At 42.7% G+C, this 19,847-nt stretch overlaps 1 protein-coding gene across 3 annotated transcripts in view; it reads left to right on the top strand.

Moving 5' to 3' along the window:
• The window catches only part of AKAP6 (A-kinase anchoring protein 6), a 249,429-nt gene that overhangs the window by 84,680 nt on the left and 144,902 nt on the right, over positions 1–19,847 (top strand). For all 3 annotated transcript variants that reach the window (XM_082213378.1, XM_082213377.1, XM_082213376.1), the window contains exons 5-7: positions 7,028–7,150; positions 15,858–15,954; positions 17,636–17,799. In XM_082213378.1, the coding sequence (XP_082069504.1) occupies positions 7,028–7,150; positions 15,858–15,954; positions 17,636–17,799 (384 nt within the window). The remainder of the gene's footprint in view (positions 1–7,027; positions 7,151–15,857; positions 15,955–17,635; positions 17,800–19,847) is intronic.

The following is a 19,847-nucleotide window of genomic DNA, read 5'->3' as shown; positions in this document are numbered from 1 at the left end:
AACAGTCTATTCTTTTTTAAAAAATAAATATTTATTAAGATTTTACAGATTATAACAAACATAACAATACACACACACACAAACAAAAACAACATAAAAAAGAAAAGTATAATTTCAATACCTTATTTTCTTAAAGCTTATTTCACCGACCTCCTCATACCTCCCCTTTCTGCATTCCCATTTCAAAAATTTAATTCAGCAAGTCCTCACCCTTGATTTTGTCTAATTTTCATCCTTACTTTCCTTTCTCTTAATCTTTACAGCTGTACTCCGTTTAATTTTAAAAGCCACATTATTCTAAAATTCATAAATTTTACAATATTTCTTAAGGTAGTTCTTAAATTTCTTCCAATCTTCTTCCGCCGTCTCTTTTCCCTGGTCTCGGATTCTGCCAGTCAAGAACAGTCTATTCTTAATGGCCTCTTTGGCTGGAATCTAAGGGTCAGTCCAGGCATGCATGTTCATTGCTTATTGGCTTCAGCAGCTAGTTGTTGCCGAGAATAATATGAATCTGAGCACTCTCTTATGGATCTTCCCAAAATCAAGTCTCAAGCAACACTTTTCAGGTTGTTGTTTTTCCAATTTTGGGAAATAATAACCAACAAAAAGCTAGCAAATTATTTAGTATCGCAGGGTAGTTCGCATGTCATATTCCTTAGTACAGCATCCCATTCAAATACCATAAAACATTGCTCGCATCTAGTCCAACATAAACATACTTTGGGATGGGATGGAAGTAAATTTGGAATGTGGAGTGGAAAATGGTAGATACTGCACATAGAGCAACCTCAGAGCTGGTATACATTTTTGTTCTATTCTGGGGGTGCTTGTTTCTGGTAATTTTCACAGGGGGTATGAGGGATCGCTCAGTTGGTAGAACATGAGACTCTTAATCTTAGGTTTGAGCCTCACGTTGGGTGAAAGATTCGTTCATTTCAGGAGGGATGGATTAGATTGCGAACCACTCTGAGACCTGCAGGTATTGTTGTTGTTTAGTCGTTTAGTCATTTTGTCGTGTCCGACTCTTCATGACCCCATGGACCAGAGCATGCCAGGCACTCCTGTCTTCCACTGCCTCCCGCAGTTTGATCAAACTCATGCTGGTAGCTTCAAGAACACCATCCAACCATCTCAAAACATACACAACTAAACTGAACAATTGTTGTTGTTTAGTCGTTTAGTCGTGTCCGACTCTTCGTGACTCCATGGACCAGAGCACGCCAGGCACTTCTGTCCTCCACTGCCTCCCGCAGTTTGATCAAACTCATGCTGGTAGCTTCAAGAACACCATCCAACCATCTCATCCTCTATCGTCCACTTCTCCTTATGTCCTCCATCTTTCCCAACATCAGGGTCTTTTCCAGGGAGTCTTCTCTTCTCATGAGGTGGCCAAAGTATTGGAGCCTCAGCTTCAGGATCTGTCCTTCCAGTGAGCACTCAGGGCTGATTTCTTAAGAATGGATATGTTTGATCTTCTTGTAGTCCATGGCTCTCTCAAGAATCTCCTCCAGCACCATAATTCAAAAGCATCAATTCTTCGGCGATCAGCCTTCTTTATGGTCCAGCTCTCACTTCCATACATCACTACTGGGAAAACCTTAGCTTTAACTATACGGACCTTTGTTGGTAAGGTGATGTCTCTGCTTTTTAAGATGCTGTCTAGGTTTGTCACTGCTTTTCTCCCAAGAAGCAGGCGTCTTTTAATTTTGTGACTGCTGTCACCATCTGCAGTGATCATGGAGCCCAAGAAAGTAAAACCTGCGGGTATAGGGTGGTATATTAAGTACATACATACATACCCTAATGGTCCCTTCCAACTCTACAATTCTATGATCCCTTCTCACCCATTGTAACATCTAACACTGGTTACCACTGCCTTTGCCAACCCGATGCCCTCCAGATGTTTTAGACTTTATAACTTCCACCAGCCCCATCCAGCACACCACTGGAGAATCCTAGAGGCAATGCAGAGAACAGAGGCAGGAAGAGAAGTGAGACAGGGTAAATAAGGAGAAGGGTATGTGGTTATTTCAGTCACAGGTAGACTTAAGCCCTATTCAGATGTTTCCCACTCCTTGTTTACCATTAGGCAGAAGGCAAAGGCAAAAAGGAGTGAAGCCATTGAACCAGTCCCTAATGAATGTTAAAGGGACGTTGGATTGAAAATAAGCGGTGTTGGTTAAAAGATTAATAAGAATATGTAAATATGGATTGACAATGGTGGAAAATATATATTTATTATAGGTTAAGATGTTGAGTAAGGATAAATGATAGAGGGTAAGGATCTGCTGAACTAAATATCTGAACTGGAATACAAAAAGGGAGGTGAGGAGGTCAAGAAACTAGTGAATGAAGTATAAGATACGAAAATACTAATTTTTTTTCTGTCTTGTTTTTTGGTGTTTTTTCTTCTTTTTTCTATTCTGTTAACTGTTTTCTATTGTGTACTTTTATGTGTTTTGTATTTTCTCATTTTTGTAGTTTCTTTTGGTTTTTGTATTTTATGTTTAAATTTGGAAGCTTTTGATTGTTTATGAAACTTTAATAAATATTATTATAAAAAAAAATGAACCAGTCCCACCACATGCGTCTTGTGGGGCTGAACGTCTGCATCACTCCAATATGCTCCCTGCATGATTTAGAACTCTGATTTTCTAGGGTTCCAAACCATATGGGAACTTACTGGACTAGAAAAAGCTCTCCACTGCAGCAACCAACCCATGTAGGGCTTTGGGATGATAATGGGGCTGGGGAGAGGCAACAGACTCAAGCCCACTAATCACATAGAGCGGGAAGATCAAAGAAATAGATCTTAGTTGCAGTTGGATCATAGAATTTAAGAACTGTAGAGTTGGAAGGGAGTACGAGAGGCATCTAAGGGACGTGGGTGGCGCTGTGGGTTAAACCACAGAGCCTAGGGCTTGCCGATCAGAAGGTCGGCGGTTCGAATCCCCGCGACAGGGTGAGTTCCCGTTGCTCGGTCCCTGCTCCTGCCAACCTAACAGTTTGAAAGCATGTCAAAGTGCAAGTAGATAAATAGGTACCACCCTGGCGGGAAGGTGAATGGTGTTTCCATGTGCTGTTCTGGTTCGCCAGAAGCGGCTTAGTCATGCTGGCCACATGACCCAGAAGCTGAATGCCGGCTCCCTCGGCCAATAAGGCAAAATGAGTGCCGCAACCCCAGAGTCGGTCATTACTGGACCTAATGGTCAGGGTTCCCTTTACCCTTTACCTTTACGAGAGGCATCTAGTCCCAATTCCCTACAATGCAGGATTTTTTTGCACAATGTGGGGCTTGAATCTGTGACCTAGAGATTAAGAGTCTCATGCTCTACCAACTTGAGCTATCCCAGCCATAACCCAGCCATATTGGGTAGAGAACTCATTATTAGACTATACCTGGAAATAAATAATGCAATTCACCCCCAAAGGTGCACTTTTCCATTGTCTCCCAAGACAGACAGATACTAGCATCCAACAATGCTTGCCCCTTAAATTATGATTGTCATTCCAAGCATGAGCAGAGATGAGATACCTATTTTGAAACCAACAACAGCGGTTGCTCCAAATTTACTGTGTTTGCCGAGGTCATGTATTTCTGATGTAGTCAGCATCAGTTGTTGACTCTTACCACACCTGGGCCCAGAACAAGCGAAAGTTGGACCGATACTGGGGAGGCGGGGTTCTGTTTTATTTATTAAGGCATTCCTGCAACACCTTTCACATCATGTGGTGAGCAGCAATTTTAAAAGTACAAACATTGACATTAAAATTACAATAAATGAAATGTAGCTGAAAGCCCAGAGCAGGGTTAAAGTCAATAACCAGCCAGTTGAAAAATAAGTACCTGCAGGAGCCTGGGAGCACAGGTATGTTTGTAATAAGTGCCGAAAGGCCATCCATATTGGCACTAGAAGATCACTAGAAGAATGCTCCATCGTGTGTTATCGTAAAACACCTTTGTCTGAAATAACTGCTGGCAATACCTGGTATACTGCACTTTAGCCTCCAGGTGGTGCTGTCTGCTTGAATAATGAGATTTAGGAACTGGACAGTATTTTCTATCTTCTGACAGTAATTTTCAGTGTCAGGCTTTTAGTATTCTAAATAATTTTCAATCTCTACAGTTGTTTTCTTTTGAACAGTCTCCATAAAATTTTACAGACATCATCTGAAAAATAGTGGGATTATAGTGATTTGTGCTTTACACCAGAAAAGGGCCTTTTTCTGGAAAGAGGAATAGTCACCTCCTCTTATGCCACTACTTCTATATTTTATCTTATCCTTGACTGTTGTTTACCAGAAGCATGCCTGCTTTGTAAAGTGTCATTGCAAGGGGAACAATTACATTATTTTTTACAGATGAGTTCCGCTTATCACCTCTTTGTGCCATATTAGTGCATATGTCTCAATATCACAGGTTAAATATTCTCTGCCACTGTTTTTCATTGTGTCATTTTGTGGCTATACATATGCAAGAAAATGAGATATAAATTGCTGGTGTTAGGATGCTTTTAAATAAGATCATGCGGTATAAAACATTTATATGTTGAACGTAACTATCCTTTTTACTGCTATTGTTAGGAATAACTTTGCAGGATATTTCACAGAGGTTTCACATTCCTAGATTATGACCATACTTCCTTCTCATCACGTGCCCCTGATCTATCTAGAAGTCATATGCACCAATGAGAAGCAGCTCTTGGCTCACAGATCGAGAGCCATAGACCCAAAACAGCTGCTGTGTTTTGTGTGATTCTGCCAAGCAGCCCAGTAGCTGGGACCGCATGTGTGTAGCATTGCAAAAGAAGCGACCATTGCACTGACAAATTATTTGGAAGGGGAAGAAGGGGCTCAATTCAATCTGTCTGTCCCCTCTTTCAGTTTCCCACCCAAAGCGTTAGTGAGGGAACATTGCCATAGTTCAGTGGCAGAGCATGTGTTTTTGCACACAGAAGACACAAGTGCAATCCCCACCCTCTCCAGGAAGGACTGGGAGAGGGGTGGGCACGATTGTCTGAAGACATGGAGAGCTGATGCCAGTCAGTATACATCAGGGGTGGGAAACCTCTGGCCCTCCAGTGTTTGTTGGACCACAACTCCCCACCATTCCTGACCATTGGACATACTCATGGCTGTGACTGATAGGAAATCTAGACCAGTGTTTCCCAACCGGTGTTCCGCGGCACACTAGTGTGCCGCCAGACGTTGCCTAGTGTGCCGTGGGAGGGAGGCGGGCGAGTCGGGCGGCGAGAGGCGGGGCGGCGGCGGCGAGCAGCGGCCGCCCAGCGTGGGGCTCTCGCCGTCTGCCTGCCTGGCTGCCTGCCTGACGCGCAAACCCCCGGCGCAGGCACCCCGCTTGTTGACACGGGAGGGGAGGGGGGAGAGGAAACGCTGCTGGTGCCGCTGCTCCTCGGCGGCGGCTCCTCCTCTCAGCCCGCCCTGCCTATATTTGCACCAATCCCCGCCCACTAAAGCATTCGCGCCTCCCAATGGGAAGCCTTGCCGGGCGGCGGGTGCTGCTGCCTGAGAGTTCTGAAGCCACGCCCACTTTCCCAGAGACTGGCGGTTCTGAGGGATCCAGGGCAGGGCCGGCGCGCGCGCGCTTCTTGCTGCCCGGGCGCTTGCTCTAATCCCGCCTTCCCTGGGAGGGAGGGATGGCGGTGGCCGCGAGCGTCCGGGGTGGGGCGCGCGCTGGCTCTCCCTGGCGGCCCCCGTGCCTGGCGTTCTATCAGTGCGCCTCCTCTCTCTTTCCCCACCCATCCTCCACGTGCTGCGCTCTAACCCGGAGTTAGAAGCAAATTAGAACACGCCCCCCGTGTGTGGTGTGTTTTTTGTGCTGCTCCTCTTTTTTTAGGGCTTTTTGGCGGCTTTTGGGACGGCGTCGAGGGGTGGCCGCCTCAGCTGCCGCCGTCCCTGAGTCCCTCGCTCTGCTGCCTCCTCCCACCCCGGCAAGGGGGAGGGAAAAAACTTTCACTTTTGTGCGTCCCTCCCGGCGTGACGCTGTGCGCTGACGTCACGGGGCGGGGCTTTAATGGTGGTGTGCCGCGAGATTTTTTTCCGGCAAACAGGTGTGCCGTTGCCCAAAAACGTTTGGGAAACACTGATCTAGACCAATACCCTTGAAGGCCACAGGTTTCCTCTTTGTGGTGTAGGCTATACTGAGGAAGCTGGCTCAGTGGTCTGACTCAGCATAAGGTGGTTCCCTGTGTTTCAGCTGCTGCTTATTTTATAAGGATGTGCATGAAGGGTGATGTTAGCTACACCCATGCAGGGCTGGATCAGGGCAATTGTCTCAAATCTTTTACAAACACAACACTTTCCTCTGGAAGTTCAGCAACAAGGACCTCTGCAAAAACCTTCCCTTTGTTCTCCCACTGAAGCTTCTACGGTATCTTTATTTGCTTTTGCTAATTTATTCATTATCCTACAGCTAGAGGAACCCTTAAAGCAACTTGCCACATATTTAAAAGCAAATACAAAAGTATTCCATAAAATCTCTCTCTCTCTCTCTCTCTCTCTCTCTCTCTCTCTCTCTCTCACACACACACACACACACACACCCAGAAGAACTGAGAATGGAAAAACTACAGCAAAGCTAAAACCAGTTGTACCAGTAGGAAGAAAACGCAAAAGAGTTCAAATATTTGATGGAATACAAACAGCTGGATAAGGAATGGGGAACCTGTGCCTCGCCAGCACCCTATTGACCATGCTGGCTGGGGAAGATTGGGGCTAGAACCCAACATCTGGGAGAAGGCAGTTCTTGACTGAGAGATGGACAGATCTGTCAATGTCAGATTTTCAGTTTGATGTGCAAACCAGGCTGGCAGATGCTATGCCCAACCTTCTTCCATCTTCATGAGCAAGAACTGTCGCATTCTTTTAGTGTAGCTAGTTGCTACGTTCAGAGCAGTGCCATATTCCTTTAATTAAAATAAATATATAAAATTATTGTTTTTACCTGATTGTCATTTTACTAACAACCATGCCATTGGCCCCCCCACCCCTTTTCTTTTTGTGGAAGGGATTTGTAAGCAAGCTAGACGAATTCATCCACTGGTTGAACGAAGCCATGGAAACGACAGAAAACTGGACTCCTCCTAAAGCAGAGACAGACAGCCTTAAGCTCTACCTGGAAACACACTTGGTAAGACAAGATTATTGATTGAAGCTGACAATGATTTCCCCCTTTCCTCTTTATTTAGCTTATCCCTAGGCCTTTAGCGAAAGTGTACATATTTTGTTAAAATACATAAAACCACAACAATGTAAAAAGAACGAGTAACAGCCCAACATTTGACCAGCAACAATTAGCTTTCTGCCCCCAAGCTGCACACCTGCTCCCATGTAGGAGTTCAACTCCTTCCAGAACAGGTTGAACCCCATCCATTCAGTCTAGGGAACCGCCCACTAACAGCGCTACAGTCAGCAAGCACACCGCAGCATACAGGAAAAGAAACAATTCAAGGAATTCAGGATTTAGGAGACTGGGGTGAGAGTTTTCTCTGTGCTGGTCTTATTCCTCCTGGGTTGAATAATTCCTCAGATGTCAATACACTGGCACATCATAGTGGCATCATTCTGAATGTCATTGAGCTAAAGTTGGTGACCGGACGATGCATTAACGTACATTGAAAATCACAGCACAGTTTTGCACCGGTAGAGTAATTGCCAAGGTTGTAGCAGGCAAAGGGGCCCGGGAGGCTTGTAGTGCAATCAAAATCTCCAAGCTCTACCTGAAGCAAGGTGCGCACAGCCTTGTGCATCACAAACAGTGGCCAATCCCCCTCTGTTGGTGTGGCCAGTTCACATCCATATGTGCATTATAGTCTGCAGAGACTTTCTTCATTCTGCTGGACTTCTGAAATTGAGTTTAATATTGAGGAATGCTGTCCAAAAAAAGATCAGAGCTAGTTGTTTAAGTGTCACCTACATGTTTAATCAAGGGGTTAATATAATGTGGGGGCAGGGAACCTGCAGTTTCACTTTGAATGGTATGCAGGTTTATATATTCCCAAATGACATGCACACACTAAGTTTCTGTCACCTAGCCTTCTGAAACTAACTTCTTGATTACACATACATAGGATTGCACTGAACGTTAATGAAGGGGCATTGTTTTATTGGAAGACAGAACTAGTCATTGCTTTGTGATCTATATTTTATTAATTAGAATGTCAACTTTGCATTTGCTCTTGGCCTGGCAGAAACGCTAATCTGTGTTTAAACAGAAGTCTAAGAAATTAAGTTCCCATTAAGGGCAGTGACAAAATGATCTGGATATTTGCATTTGGCACTAACTGAAGGAGTGGAAATGGCAAAAGTCTGGCTGCCCCCAAATCATCTGTCCCATGACACTCCTCACGCAGCTTCCGACAGCAAGCCCTGGGTTTAAGTCTCAACCCATCTTGCTGTGGAAAAAGTTCCATGTGTGTTCACCTGTTAGGGTGGTCAGCAAACTTTTTCAGCAGGGGGCCGGTCCACTGTCCCTCAGACCTTGTGGGGGGCCAGACTATATTTGCAGGGGGGGGAGAGAGAGAATGAACGAATTCCTATGCCCCACAAAAAAACCAGAGATGCATTTTAAATAAAAGCACACATTCTACTAATGTAAAAACACACTGATTCCTGAACTGTCCGTGGGCCGGATTTAGAAGGAGATTGGGCCGGATCCGGCCCCCAGGCCTTAGTTTGCCTACCCACGTGTTAGGACTTCCTTCTTTGAGCAAAAAGATGTGCAAATGCCCTCTTCACACTGTTGAGCATCAAATTGGGGGAAGAGAGGTGTCAGTAGTGCCCAGGAGGAACATATCAGTTCTCACAGAATGGAAATTGTATGTGTGTGTTATGTTTTGTGTGCTTCAAACCCAAATATGTGCAGGCTAAATATTTTTAGAGAACAAAAGAGGACTATCTCCATAAGTTTATACACTCTCACAACTTTCAAATAATTACTTTTTGCACAATTCAGTTCTGTTTCCAGTGCTTTGCCAAGGCCTGAGTTTAAGCCTTCAGCCTTCTTGGATTCAAACTACAACTTATACCTCTGTTGTGAGTAACCTGTGACCCTCCAGATATTATTGTACTCTTTCTCCCATCATTCCCAGCCAGCATGGCCAATGGTCAAGAATGTAGCGCAGCAACAGATGGAGGGTCAAAAGTTCCCCACTCCTGTTTTGTCCTGTTTTTGCTGCTCTTTTGCCAATGCAAAAGAACTTTCCCATTTCTGTTTCAAAAAACATTTATTTGCATTTTTTAAAAGATGCCATATGCATTCATTTATTTGGAGACCTGAAACAACTTTTCCAAACACATTTCTAAAAGAAGGATTTCATTTCACCTTCAGACTGTGTAAAGTATATTGTCATAGGCAGAAGCTGCTTTGGGTTATGCTAACAAAAGAAAAACCCTCAAGGGAAGTCTGCTAAAATGTGTTGTTTTAATCATTATTGCAGAATAGGTCCATGCGTTATTACATGTATGTGTGGCAAAACTGATCTATGTTAAGGGGGGGGGACCATGTTGTTCTGCCCTCCCAGGGCTGGAGCGTTTCAGAACACAGATTTGGGAAAATCACAAGTTTTAAAACTCAGGCACAGTGATGGCGCTGGTTAGTTCCATGGTGTCATATCAGGGAGAGAAGGTGAGAGATTACGGCTCATATTTCCTATGCATAATCTTTAGGTGACTTTACATGATCCCCCCCCCCCCATGAGTAGATTTGTTTTGTCTATGTGCTCTGTGTGTGTGTGTGTGTGTGAGAGAGAGAGAGAGAGAGAGGGAGGGAGGGAGGGATATAAGTAGGTAGGTGGTGGAGAGGAAGGAACGTCTTCATACTGTTAGGAAGCAAGAGCGGTACAAGCAATAGGCAAAGGATCACAGCAACAGCAGCAAGCTGCAGGTGGAAGTGAATCTGGGGTGTGGAATAGAAATATGAATAATAGCAGCAAATCAGGATCTTGATAGGGGGTCAGGGGACAAGGAATCATAAATCTACATGGAGGGACAATGTGCTGCACATATCTGCTGCAGCAGTAAACTATGTTAATCAACCCAATGATTTTCTAGTCTTCTGGAAACATTGCATTTGCTGGAAAGAATCTAAAAGAGTAGGAATAGAGATGGCAAGACCTGGAAAAATCCCGGGGGGGGGGCACACCATTTTTTCTGTCTATTTCCAAAGCCGTTTTCCCCCTGGAAAAAGTGAAAAAAACAGTTTGATATAGTTTGATTATTCCACACAGGTCCGCCCCCCGCCATTTTTCTGCAAAAAAACCCAACTTTGGGGAAAACGGGGGGGGGGGACCGGTTTATTTCAATTTTTCCAGGGTTTTTTCAGGCCTTCCCATCTCTAAGTAGGAGCAAGGGATTCCATATACTGGCCTGCCCCACTCCCAGTGATAGACAGACTCACAAAGTACATGAAAGGGTAAAGGTAAAGGGGCCCCTGACCATTAGGTCCAGTCGTGGCCGACTCTGGGGTTGCGACGCTCATCTTGCTTTATTGGCCGAGGGAGCCGGTGTACAGCTTCCGGGTCATGTGGCCAGCATGACTAAGCCACTTCTGGCGAACCAGAGCAGCGCACGGAAACGCCGTTTACCTTCCCGCCACAGCGGTACCTATTTATCTACTTGCACTTTGATGTGCTTTCGAACTGCTAGGTTGGCAGGAGCAGGGACTGAGCAACGGGAGCTCACCCCGTCACGGGGATTCGAACCGCCGACCTTCTGATCGGCAAGTCCTAGGCTCCGTGGTTTAAGCCACAGCCCCACCCGCGTCCCTACATAGGTTGTCTCAAAAGATTAAAAACCAAACTTTTATTTTAAACACTAGAAAAAGTGAGTGGTGTTTTTTTTCTAGAATCCCTGCTTCCCAACGGAAAATAATGCCAGCAATTGTGCACATAAACACAGTTCCTTTCTTGATGCCATGAGTTATCTTTCTCAAAATAAAAGTTGTTTTTTATTGGGGAGGGGGAGGAAAATTAGGTAGCGGCAGACCTTGGTGCCTCAAATTTCGGCGGTGCCCTGTGTGATGTCAGAATCTCTCTCACATACACACACACACACACATTTCTCGCCTTCCGTTGGACATAATAGTTGAAGCGCCCCCAAGGCTTGGCACCCTGTGTGACCGAACCAGTAGTGTTTTTCTAAATCTGCCATTGAGGGAGGGCTGGCTAGCAATAGAGGCAAACTCAAGTGTGGAGATGTCAAGGCTGTACTCAAAGTGGGACTTTTTGAATTGGGGGATCTTGCATGACTGTCATTGCTATCTGATCCCATCTGACATTTGCACACAGAATATTTACATAGTAGACAACACATGTAGAGACTTGAGCAGCCTTTGCCAACAGCTCCCATGGGGCTGCAGTAGCCTCCCATGACTGCTTTTTCGAGAAATACCTGGAGGTAGGAGTGGGACCACTCAAGCACAGCTCCCCCAAACCACTTGAGATGCTCCAGAAGGGTACTATGGTCAACAGTATCGACAGTGTCAAAATCCACTGAGAGTTCAAGGAGAATAAGCAAGGTTTCCCCATATCTCTCTCAATAAATGTCATCAGCCATGGTGACCAAGGCAGTTTCAGTCTCAGGACCAGTTCTGAAGCCGTACAGCAATGGGTCCAAGACAGACTTACAAAGCATGCTTCCTTTCTTTCTATTCTTCACTTTGCTGTTTTAGTAACATGACATGCACTGGGTGTAATTCAGAACACAAACAACCACACATCTATTAGTATTGCAGTATGCAACCATACTGTCTGAAATATTTTCAAAATATATTCATAACCACATAAAGGTCTGGATTTTATTAAAACAATAACTACCAATATACCCAGTGTTAGAGACAGAGATACAGTCAGCTTCACTCAATGCTGTGTTAAGTATACCTTAGATTTTGCTGGCTGAGAAAAGAAGAAAAGAACAATGTACTTTGGCTTAGAAACAGTAGGCAGTACAGTATTCAACTGCAAAATTGCACGAGCTCAGTGGGTTGTTCCCTGTCTCTTCCACCTGCATGTTCCATCTCCAAATCTGCTCTGAAGGGTTGGAGGGGGGACCCCTGGAACAGATTTAGGAGGTGCACAGGGAGAGGAGAGCAGGTGATAGTTCTGTTGCATTGTTCTGACCAGACACTGAGGTCCAGCCCCGAGGGCCTTCTGGGGGTTCCCTCACTGCGAGAAGTGAAGTTACAGGGAACCAGGCAGACAGCCTTCTCAGTGATGGCGCCCTCCCTGTGGAACGCCCTCCCACCAGATCTCAAGGAAATAAACAACTACCTGACTTTTAGAAGACATCTAAAAGCAGCCCTGTTTAGGGAAGCTTTTAATATCTAAGGACTATTGTATTTTAATATTTTGTTGGAAGCCGTCCAGAGTGGCTGGGGAAACCCAGCCAGATGTGCGGGGTATAAATAAATTATTGTTGTTTTTATTATTATTATTATTGCAGAAGGAGAAATCCTTGGACTGACAAAATGATCTGCTTAACACTTTGTTGAATACGACATAGGACCTCAGCATTAGCATGCAGGAAGCTTCATATATACACTGCAGCAATATTTAAGAAAAGGCTACATATATTTTTATTTAGCTAGGCATTTGGATTATGAAGGAATTCTCCCTCGGCTTGAAAGCAAGATGAGCGCTGCAACCCCATAGTCGCCTTTGACTGGACTTAACCGTCCAGGGGTCCTTTACCTTACCTTTACCTTTACTGCTCCTAGATGCCCACCTGCTCATGCTCCTACCTGTAAAACTGTGCTGTTGATGCCAGATCTGCCTAGTCTGTCGGCGTTGAGTTATTTTCTCTGGGAAGCAGCAAGCTTTAGCGCTGCAGAAGAAGAAAAAGACACACACCTGAATGGAGATAATGTAACGTGCCACTGACTACCATCTATTTTGCTCTTGTTTGCTACGATGCTTGCAGTTAGTGAAAAGAGTTTCCCCCTTAAGACCAATGTGTTATTGGTTAATCTGTTGCCAGATTTCGCTATTTGTGCTTTGCAGCAAATTAAGACGCTGAAGTCTAAATTCTGTGCAACTGTAAAATTGCAAATCAAGCCCCAGAGTTTTGGCCCATCTTTATTCATCATATTTTACTTCTTCAGTCAACATTATTACTGGTTAATAGGTGCACCTGTAAATCAAGCTGCATTGTATACTTGATATGTTATGTTAAATGAATCTTTTCTAGGGCAGCAAGTCTATTTTTTCTAATGAAGAAGAATACCTCATCTTTTCCAATTTTCCTATCAAACGCATCCCCATCATCTTGAGGCAGCGCCACATCCAGCTGCATCGATGCTCCGCTTCAATTACATGAAATTATCCAACCTACTCTCGGGCCCTTTAGGTTTTCTTTTGCTATATGAGGCACCCGCATGGTGCATCTCTTGTGAAGTGCATGATTACAAACTATTCAACACAAGCCTGTTTTAAGTAAACAGTAAATTAAATATTGTCTGAGCTCACTTTCATGCAAGGAACTTCCAGAAAAGGTTTCATGGAAAGTGAAGCTTTACGAAAAGGAGCTGCACAAAAATTAATGTTGTTTTTCTTCTTCTTATCTTCTGGATGCTTGACCCAGTTTATATTTTTGGCTCCATTTCATTTTCATTCTGGTTTTAGCATTACTTGCCTAATAATATATATAAAAAAGTTATTTTTGTGGGCCATCTCGGTTTTTAAATGTGAGCATCTTTGTAGAAAATCAAAATGTTTAAATTGGGTTCCTTAGGATCCTAAAATATATAATATTTGTTTTTAAAAGATTTCTAGATGACAAACTGAATGCCATAAAAAATAAATAAATAGCACAGCATGAAATTTGTGTTGGAGGCTTCAGGAGGGGCTTTCTATGATCATTCATTAGCGTTATCTAATGATACAAAGACAGGGAGAGGTCTTCCATCTTTAATTTCTTTATAGAATTTGACAGTGCGTGTCTCACATGATACAGCAAACTGTAGCCACCCAAATGCCAACTTCTGTGCTGCTTTTAAAGGCACAAGAGCCTTGTGTGCCATTCCGCAATTGTGTTTTACTCCTCACTAACATACCAGGGGACAAAGGTGAGCAGGCAGGTTGCTTTCAAAGTTTCACAAGACACCTATAGATTAAATTCAGTGCTGAATGCAAGCCATGATGGAATTGGCTCTGCTCGGGATCGCCATTCAGAAGCTCCGAAGTGGAGCCAATCACGGCTGAAAGCAGGCACAGATTCCTCTGATGTCATATGACGCCACATGGACCGACCCAACCATCTGCCCAAAGTGGCCTGTGGAGGAGTGGGCACTTTTGCATCCATCCAGCTGGTCCAAAGTGAATCCTCACCCTAGTGTACAGTTGAAATACTGTAGTGAAGAATCAATATGGTGGTTGGATATCAAATGGCTTTGTTTGTTTGTTTGTTTGTTTGTTTCCAGTGTTTCTGTGCCACCTTTCGGGGAAAGTCCTTCCAAGGCAACCCACCGCCCACAATAAAACACTGACTGAAATTTATATATACAATGAGACTAATGTGCATGGCATTACACTGCAAAATTATATTGCTAGGATTTGTCATTTGACCTTAGCTGTCAGCATATTTTACAATTTTTTAAGGACCCCGACCATTAGGTCCGGTTGTGGCCGACTCTGGGGTTGCGGCGCTCATCTCGCTTTCCTGGCCAAGGGAGCTGGCGTACACCTTCCGGGTCATGTGGCCACCATGACTAAGCCACTTCTGGCGAACCAGAGCAGTGCACGGAAACGCCGTTTACCTTCCTGCCGGAGCGGTACCTATTTATCTACTTGCACTTTGAGGTGCTTTCGAACTGCTAGGTTGGCAGGAGCAGGGACCGAGCAACGGGAGCTCACCCCATCACGGGGATTCGAACTGCCGACCTTCTGATCGGCAAGTCCTATGCTCTGTGGTTTAACCCACAGTGCCACCCACGTCCCTTACAATTTTTTAGCCCCTTCCAAAACATTCCAAAAATCTTTTAGCCATCCACTTCTCCTGTGCCCAGCTGTTTTGAATGTAGGAACAAGGCAGCTTGCCGGACTTTCTGCCTTGACAGGTGGAGAGATTGTTCCTATCATTTCTAGTGAAGTTAGGAGTAAAGGAAGGGAAAGGGAGTCGTAAGGGGGTGGGTTTACCCCAGGGCTGAGTGCTATAAGTGTGCAAGAATGAGTATGTTGTGTTCCGTGTATAAATGTAAGATTCTTTCCATTAAACTTTGCAGGTCTTCCCTTGTAAAGACTGCTGTGTGACATATATCAAATACTCAGAGGTGCACAAGTTCACACAGAGTTCCTCAAGTTCCTTTGTTGTTCTTCCTATGCTTAGTTGTCAAAATTAAATTGATTACCACCAAAATAAATACAATAGTGGACTATCGCAAACCTGAACAACAGAACTAATTTGTTGCAATATTTTGTTTTACTGGATAAAAATGTACGCTGCATATATTTATAGAAATCATTCATTCTCCAATATTTATTTATTTATTTAGAAAAAAGAGCATTCATGAACTGATGGCTCCAGTTCAGTGTATTTTATAGGACACTGTTATTCCACATATTGCCTACAGGTTACATGTTTTCATAAAACTTAATGAATTTCTAGATTTGTCAGCTGTTTCAACACAGATGCACTTTGCTAATCTAATGGAAACATTTTGAGCTCCGTTCTGAAATATCAATAGCTTTTAGTATTGCAAATGTATGTGGCTGTTGGGTAAATGGCACTGCGGTTCTTGATAAAAATAGCAAGTAATTTAGTACGTATGCTTTAGAATGCCTCTCTACCATTTCACTCTCTATATAAATATATATACATATACATATATATAATTTCCCTTGCAGAGTTTTAAGCTGAATGTAGACAGCCACTGTGCTTTGAAGGAAGCTGTTGTAGAAGAAGGACGCCAACTTCTTGATCTTATAGTATCTCACAAATCAGGTAAATCCTTCTGAATTATTGCAAGTCTTTATGTCTCCAGACTATTAAAGAATAAAGAAGCATTGCTGTAAATTACTGCATATATTCACTTCCTTATGTATTATTAATATTTACATTATCAGTTTGACCTTCAAGATTTATAAATGTTTCATATACTGCATACAATGCTGTGATACTTACAAAATGAAATACTGCCAGCAAATAGTCTGTTCATTTTATTTTGGTCTCAATGCTCAGCTGAGTTTCAATTGAAATTACATCACTGAAAACTTCACGCTGACATATTCTTTGATGTAGGTGCTATGGAAATAACATTAAGATGATAAATTAGGATTCCATATCTATACACATATATATATTTTACATAGTCAGCATGAGTACTCGCATTGCTAAATGCTCCTTTGCCATTTAAGCTAATTCTTGCTGCAATTTTAAAGTATTTATTAGGAAAGATTTTAAGATTAGGAATATTATTTCCTTTAGTTATGCTTGTCCTTTTCAGTAAAAGCCTTAAGTCAGAATGAATAATAACTTTTGTCATGTTTTTGGAACTTTGCATGACTAGTTTAATAGGATGGTTTAATAGGATGCCTAGAAATTTGAGACTTTATTTTGGTCTGGTTGGAAAAAGGTATCTCCCCCCAAGATGAAGTTGTCCTCTGGGTTTTAGTGTGATTATTATTTGAGTTTTTACATCTGTTACTTCTCTACCTGCATACACTCTGATAGAACATGAAACAGACTTTTCTCTCAAAACATTCATGCTATGTTAAGTCAGTTGGCTGATTTGCATAATTTCCTGAATGTATCAGTCTCAAAAAACCAGCCTGATAGGTCATTGCATATCTGTTAAATATGTTTTTTTTAAAAAAGAGAGAGAGAGAAAAAAGAAAATGAGGGCAATAGCTAATATATGTTTGGAACAGCATTTTGTTCAGTGAACAGGGCTGAAGTATGAAATTCTCGCTTGTTTCTTCAACATAAAAGGTAAAGGTAAAGGACTCCTGACAGTTAAGTCCAGTCGTGAACGACTCTGGGGTTGCGGCGCTCATCTCGCTTTACAGGCCGAGGGAGCCAGCGTTTGTCCGCAGACAGTTTTTCCGGGTCATGTGACCAGCATGACTAAGCTGCTTCTGGCGAAACCAGAGCAGCGCACGGAAATGCGGAAATGCCGTTTACCTTCCTGCTGGAGCGGTACCTCTTTATCTACTTGTACTTTGATGTGCTTTCGAACTGCTAGGTGGGCAGGAGCAGGGACTGAGCAACGGGAGCTCACCCCATCGCAGGGATTCAAACCGCCGACCTTCCGATCGGCAAGCCCAAGGCTCAGTGGTTTACACCACAGTGCCACCTACGTCCCTTCTTCAACATATATTGCTTTATTTTTCTGTTTTCAGTCAGAACTTACAGCAGATCACGTTTTGCCATGTGTCACATTTTGGTCCTATCCAGTCATTTGCAATATTAATAGGTTAGAATTCCAGCTCAGATTTCTCAGTAAAGTGTGATGAAATAGTTAAGGTCAAGGGGATTTCATCCCCCCCCCTCAACACCTTGTTCTTTTTGTACCCTTGGGAAATTTTTTGCTGCCTTTAGTATAAATAATGTTATTAAAAGATGAAGTCGAATGCATGACTTAATTTGTTTCCCTGTCATTTTATTTATTTTTTTCTGCGAGAAGGACTGAAGGACATGCTGCAGATGATTGCGAGTCAGTGGAAGGAACTACAGAGGCAAATCAAACGACAACACAGCTGGATTCTGAGGGCTCTGGGTATCATCAAAGCAGAGATACTTGCTACTGATGTGTCTGCAGAGGATGAGGAAGGGACTGAGAGCCCCAAGGTAAAGTGGCTTGAAGTTTGTCTTATTTCCTCTTATTTCCTCCTCCTTTTGAACTAGGCACCACTGAAGTTTTCTTTCCACCCTAAGGCTTTTCATTTCTACTGGGTAAATTTTTCTATAAACAAAATAAAATGTCTTACTCTGAAACAATACCAGAAAGGGAAAAAGACAGAAAGAATCCCCAGACTGAAACTTTTAAAAAATTCCGGAAAGAATTATTTTGCTCTGCACATGGAAGTCTGCAAGGGGGACAGGAAAAAAGGATGTAAAATATTTAGTAAACAAAACATAAACTATCTTTAACATGAATAATCAGAATGGTTTTAAATTGTTTTGTTGCAACTATAAATCACTATAATCAGTGCAATCACTCAGCTCTGACATCCATTAGCCGCTTGGTTACAGCAAATTAACAAAGAAGAGAGAAAGTGATTCATTATCTCATTCCTGTTAATGACTATCAGATGCATTGCCTAATTAGGGGATGGCCATTGTAGTGGGGAGAAGGTCATATGCTTTGCCACAAATCTTTTTTGCTTGGAGTTAAAGCCTTCCATAATGGTGCATGTGTTGAATACGTCAAGCACTTTGCAAATAAAGTATTGATATCCATATCTATTTGCTGAGGACTTTATTTGGAGCAATGAAAGCTGCTTCTCCCTTAGCAGTGTGCTAATGAAGGAAAGCAGAGCCTTGCTGCAAAGTGAATAATCTTGCTGTGGAGAGAAAACATTTTTGTACTCTTAAAAACACACACACACACACACACACACACACACACACACACACACAATACTGTATATACTTCAGGTTAACCATCCAAAATGGTGAAAGTATTTCTGCAAAAGTGGCTGGATGGGGACTATTTTTGTTTTCTTTTAGAAAATAAAATAAAATACCATGCAAAATTTTGTAATTCATGAACAGTAGTGTCAATAGTTGATCATGACTGTCACTAGAGTTGCAAGTATGATGTCCACAGTAAGGTCACCAGTTTTTCCCCCCGCAATGAATCTGGGGACACTTTTCAACTTCAATGGACTTTGTATGGGGACTGTAAATCCAGGGACTGTCCCCGGGAAAGGGTGACGTCTGGTAACCTTAGTCTATAGGCATCTTGTTTCTATCAGAGGCATGTTACAGTGCCCACCAGGGACCCTGCTCTCTTACAAGACAGATTGCATACCAAACCATCTCTCTGTTGCTTTGATACGCTCTGATGCAGGGCCCAACTCCTCATTACCTAGTTGTCATAGAATGCACCCTCTCCCTTTCCTTTCGATTGGACAGACTCCACCAACAGGTGCTTAGGTTGGTAGGAAGAGAAGGAGAAGATAAAACAAGCAAAGCTGTCCAGCCCATATGTCCAGATGACAAAGAAAACGTAACAAACTCATATTTCAATCAGACAGACCACATATTAAATTTTTTTGCTGTACCTTCACCCAAGCTTTGGAGGATGGGGACTCCCAAATTTAAGCAGCTACTGCGACACACCTCAACTCAGCAACATGACATACCAAACGTCTGGAAATAAGGCAACTCAATGGAAAACATGGAAATAGATGGTAATATATAAAAGTAACACCTTTTAAAAAATCCACTCTTTACATTGGCTTACAAATCCATTCACACAACTTTCAAGATTTGAACAAATGGGCAAAGGTTCTGGTCCAAGGCCTCTGTCTCATTATTTTCAGAATAATTTTCAGAATTTATTTTCAAAAATAAATATAGAGCCTATAATATAGATATGTGGAAAGAAAAGCAATGGTATTATTTGAAAGATATTTACAAAGATGGACCACTTACCATTAATGAGATGCAAATTCAGTTGGGGAATGTTTGAATATCATGGCTATTAGGCTACCAATTAAGGTCCTTTAAAACAAATTCTGAGGTTAAAAACAAAGCCACAATACAATTAAGAAAATATGAAAAAAATAATAGTGGAAGAAAATATAATAACAAAAGGACTAATATCAACTTCATCTAAATCTAGTATAGGTGTACAATTTTGTCCTCAGCAAAATTTGAAAAGGTTGTGG

The sequence above is a fragment of the Podarcis vaucheri genome, assembly GCF_965113315.1.
Source record: "Podarcis vaucheri genome assembly, chromosome: 1".
NCBI lineage: Eukaryota > Metazoa > Chordata > Lepidosauria > Squamata > Lacertidae > Podarcis > Podarcis vaucheri.
The sequence above is the reverse complement of the archived record's forward strand: the minus strand, read 5'-3'. Positions and strand labels throughout refer to the sequence as shown.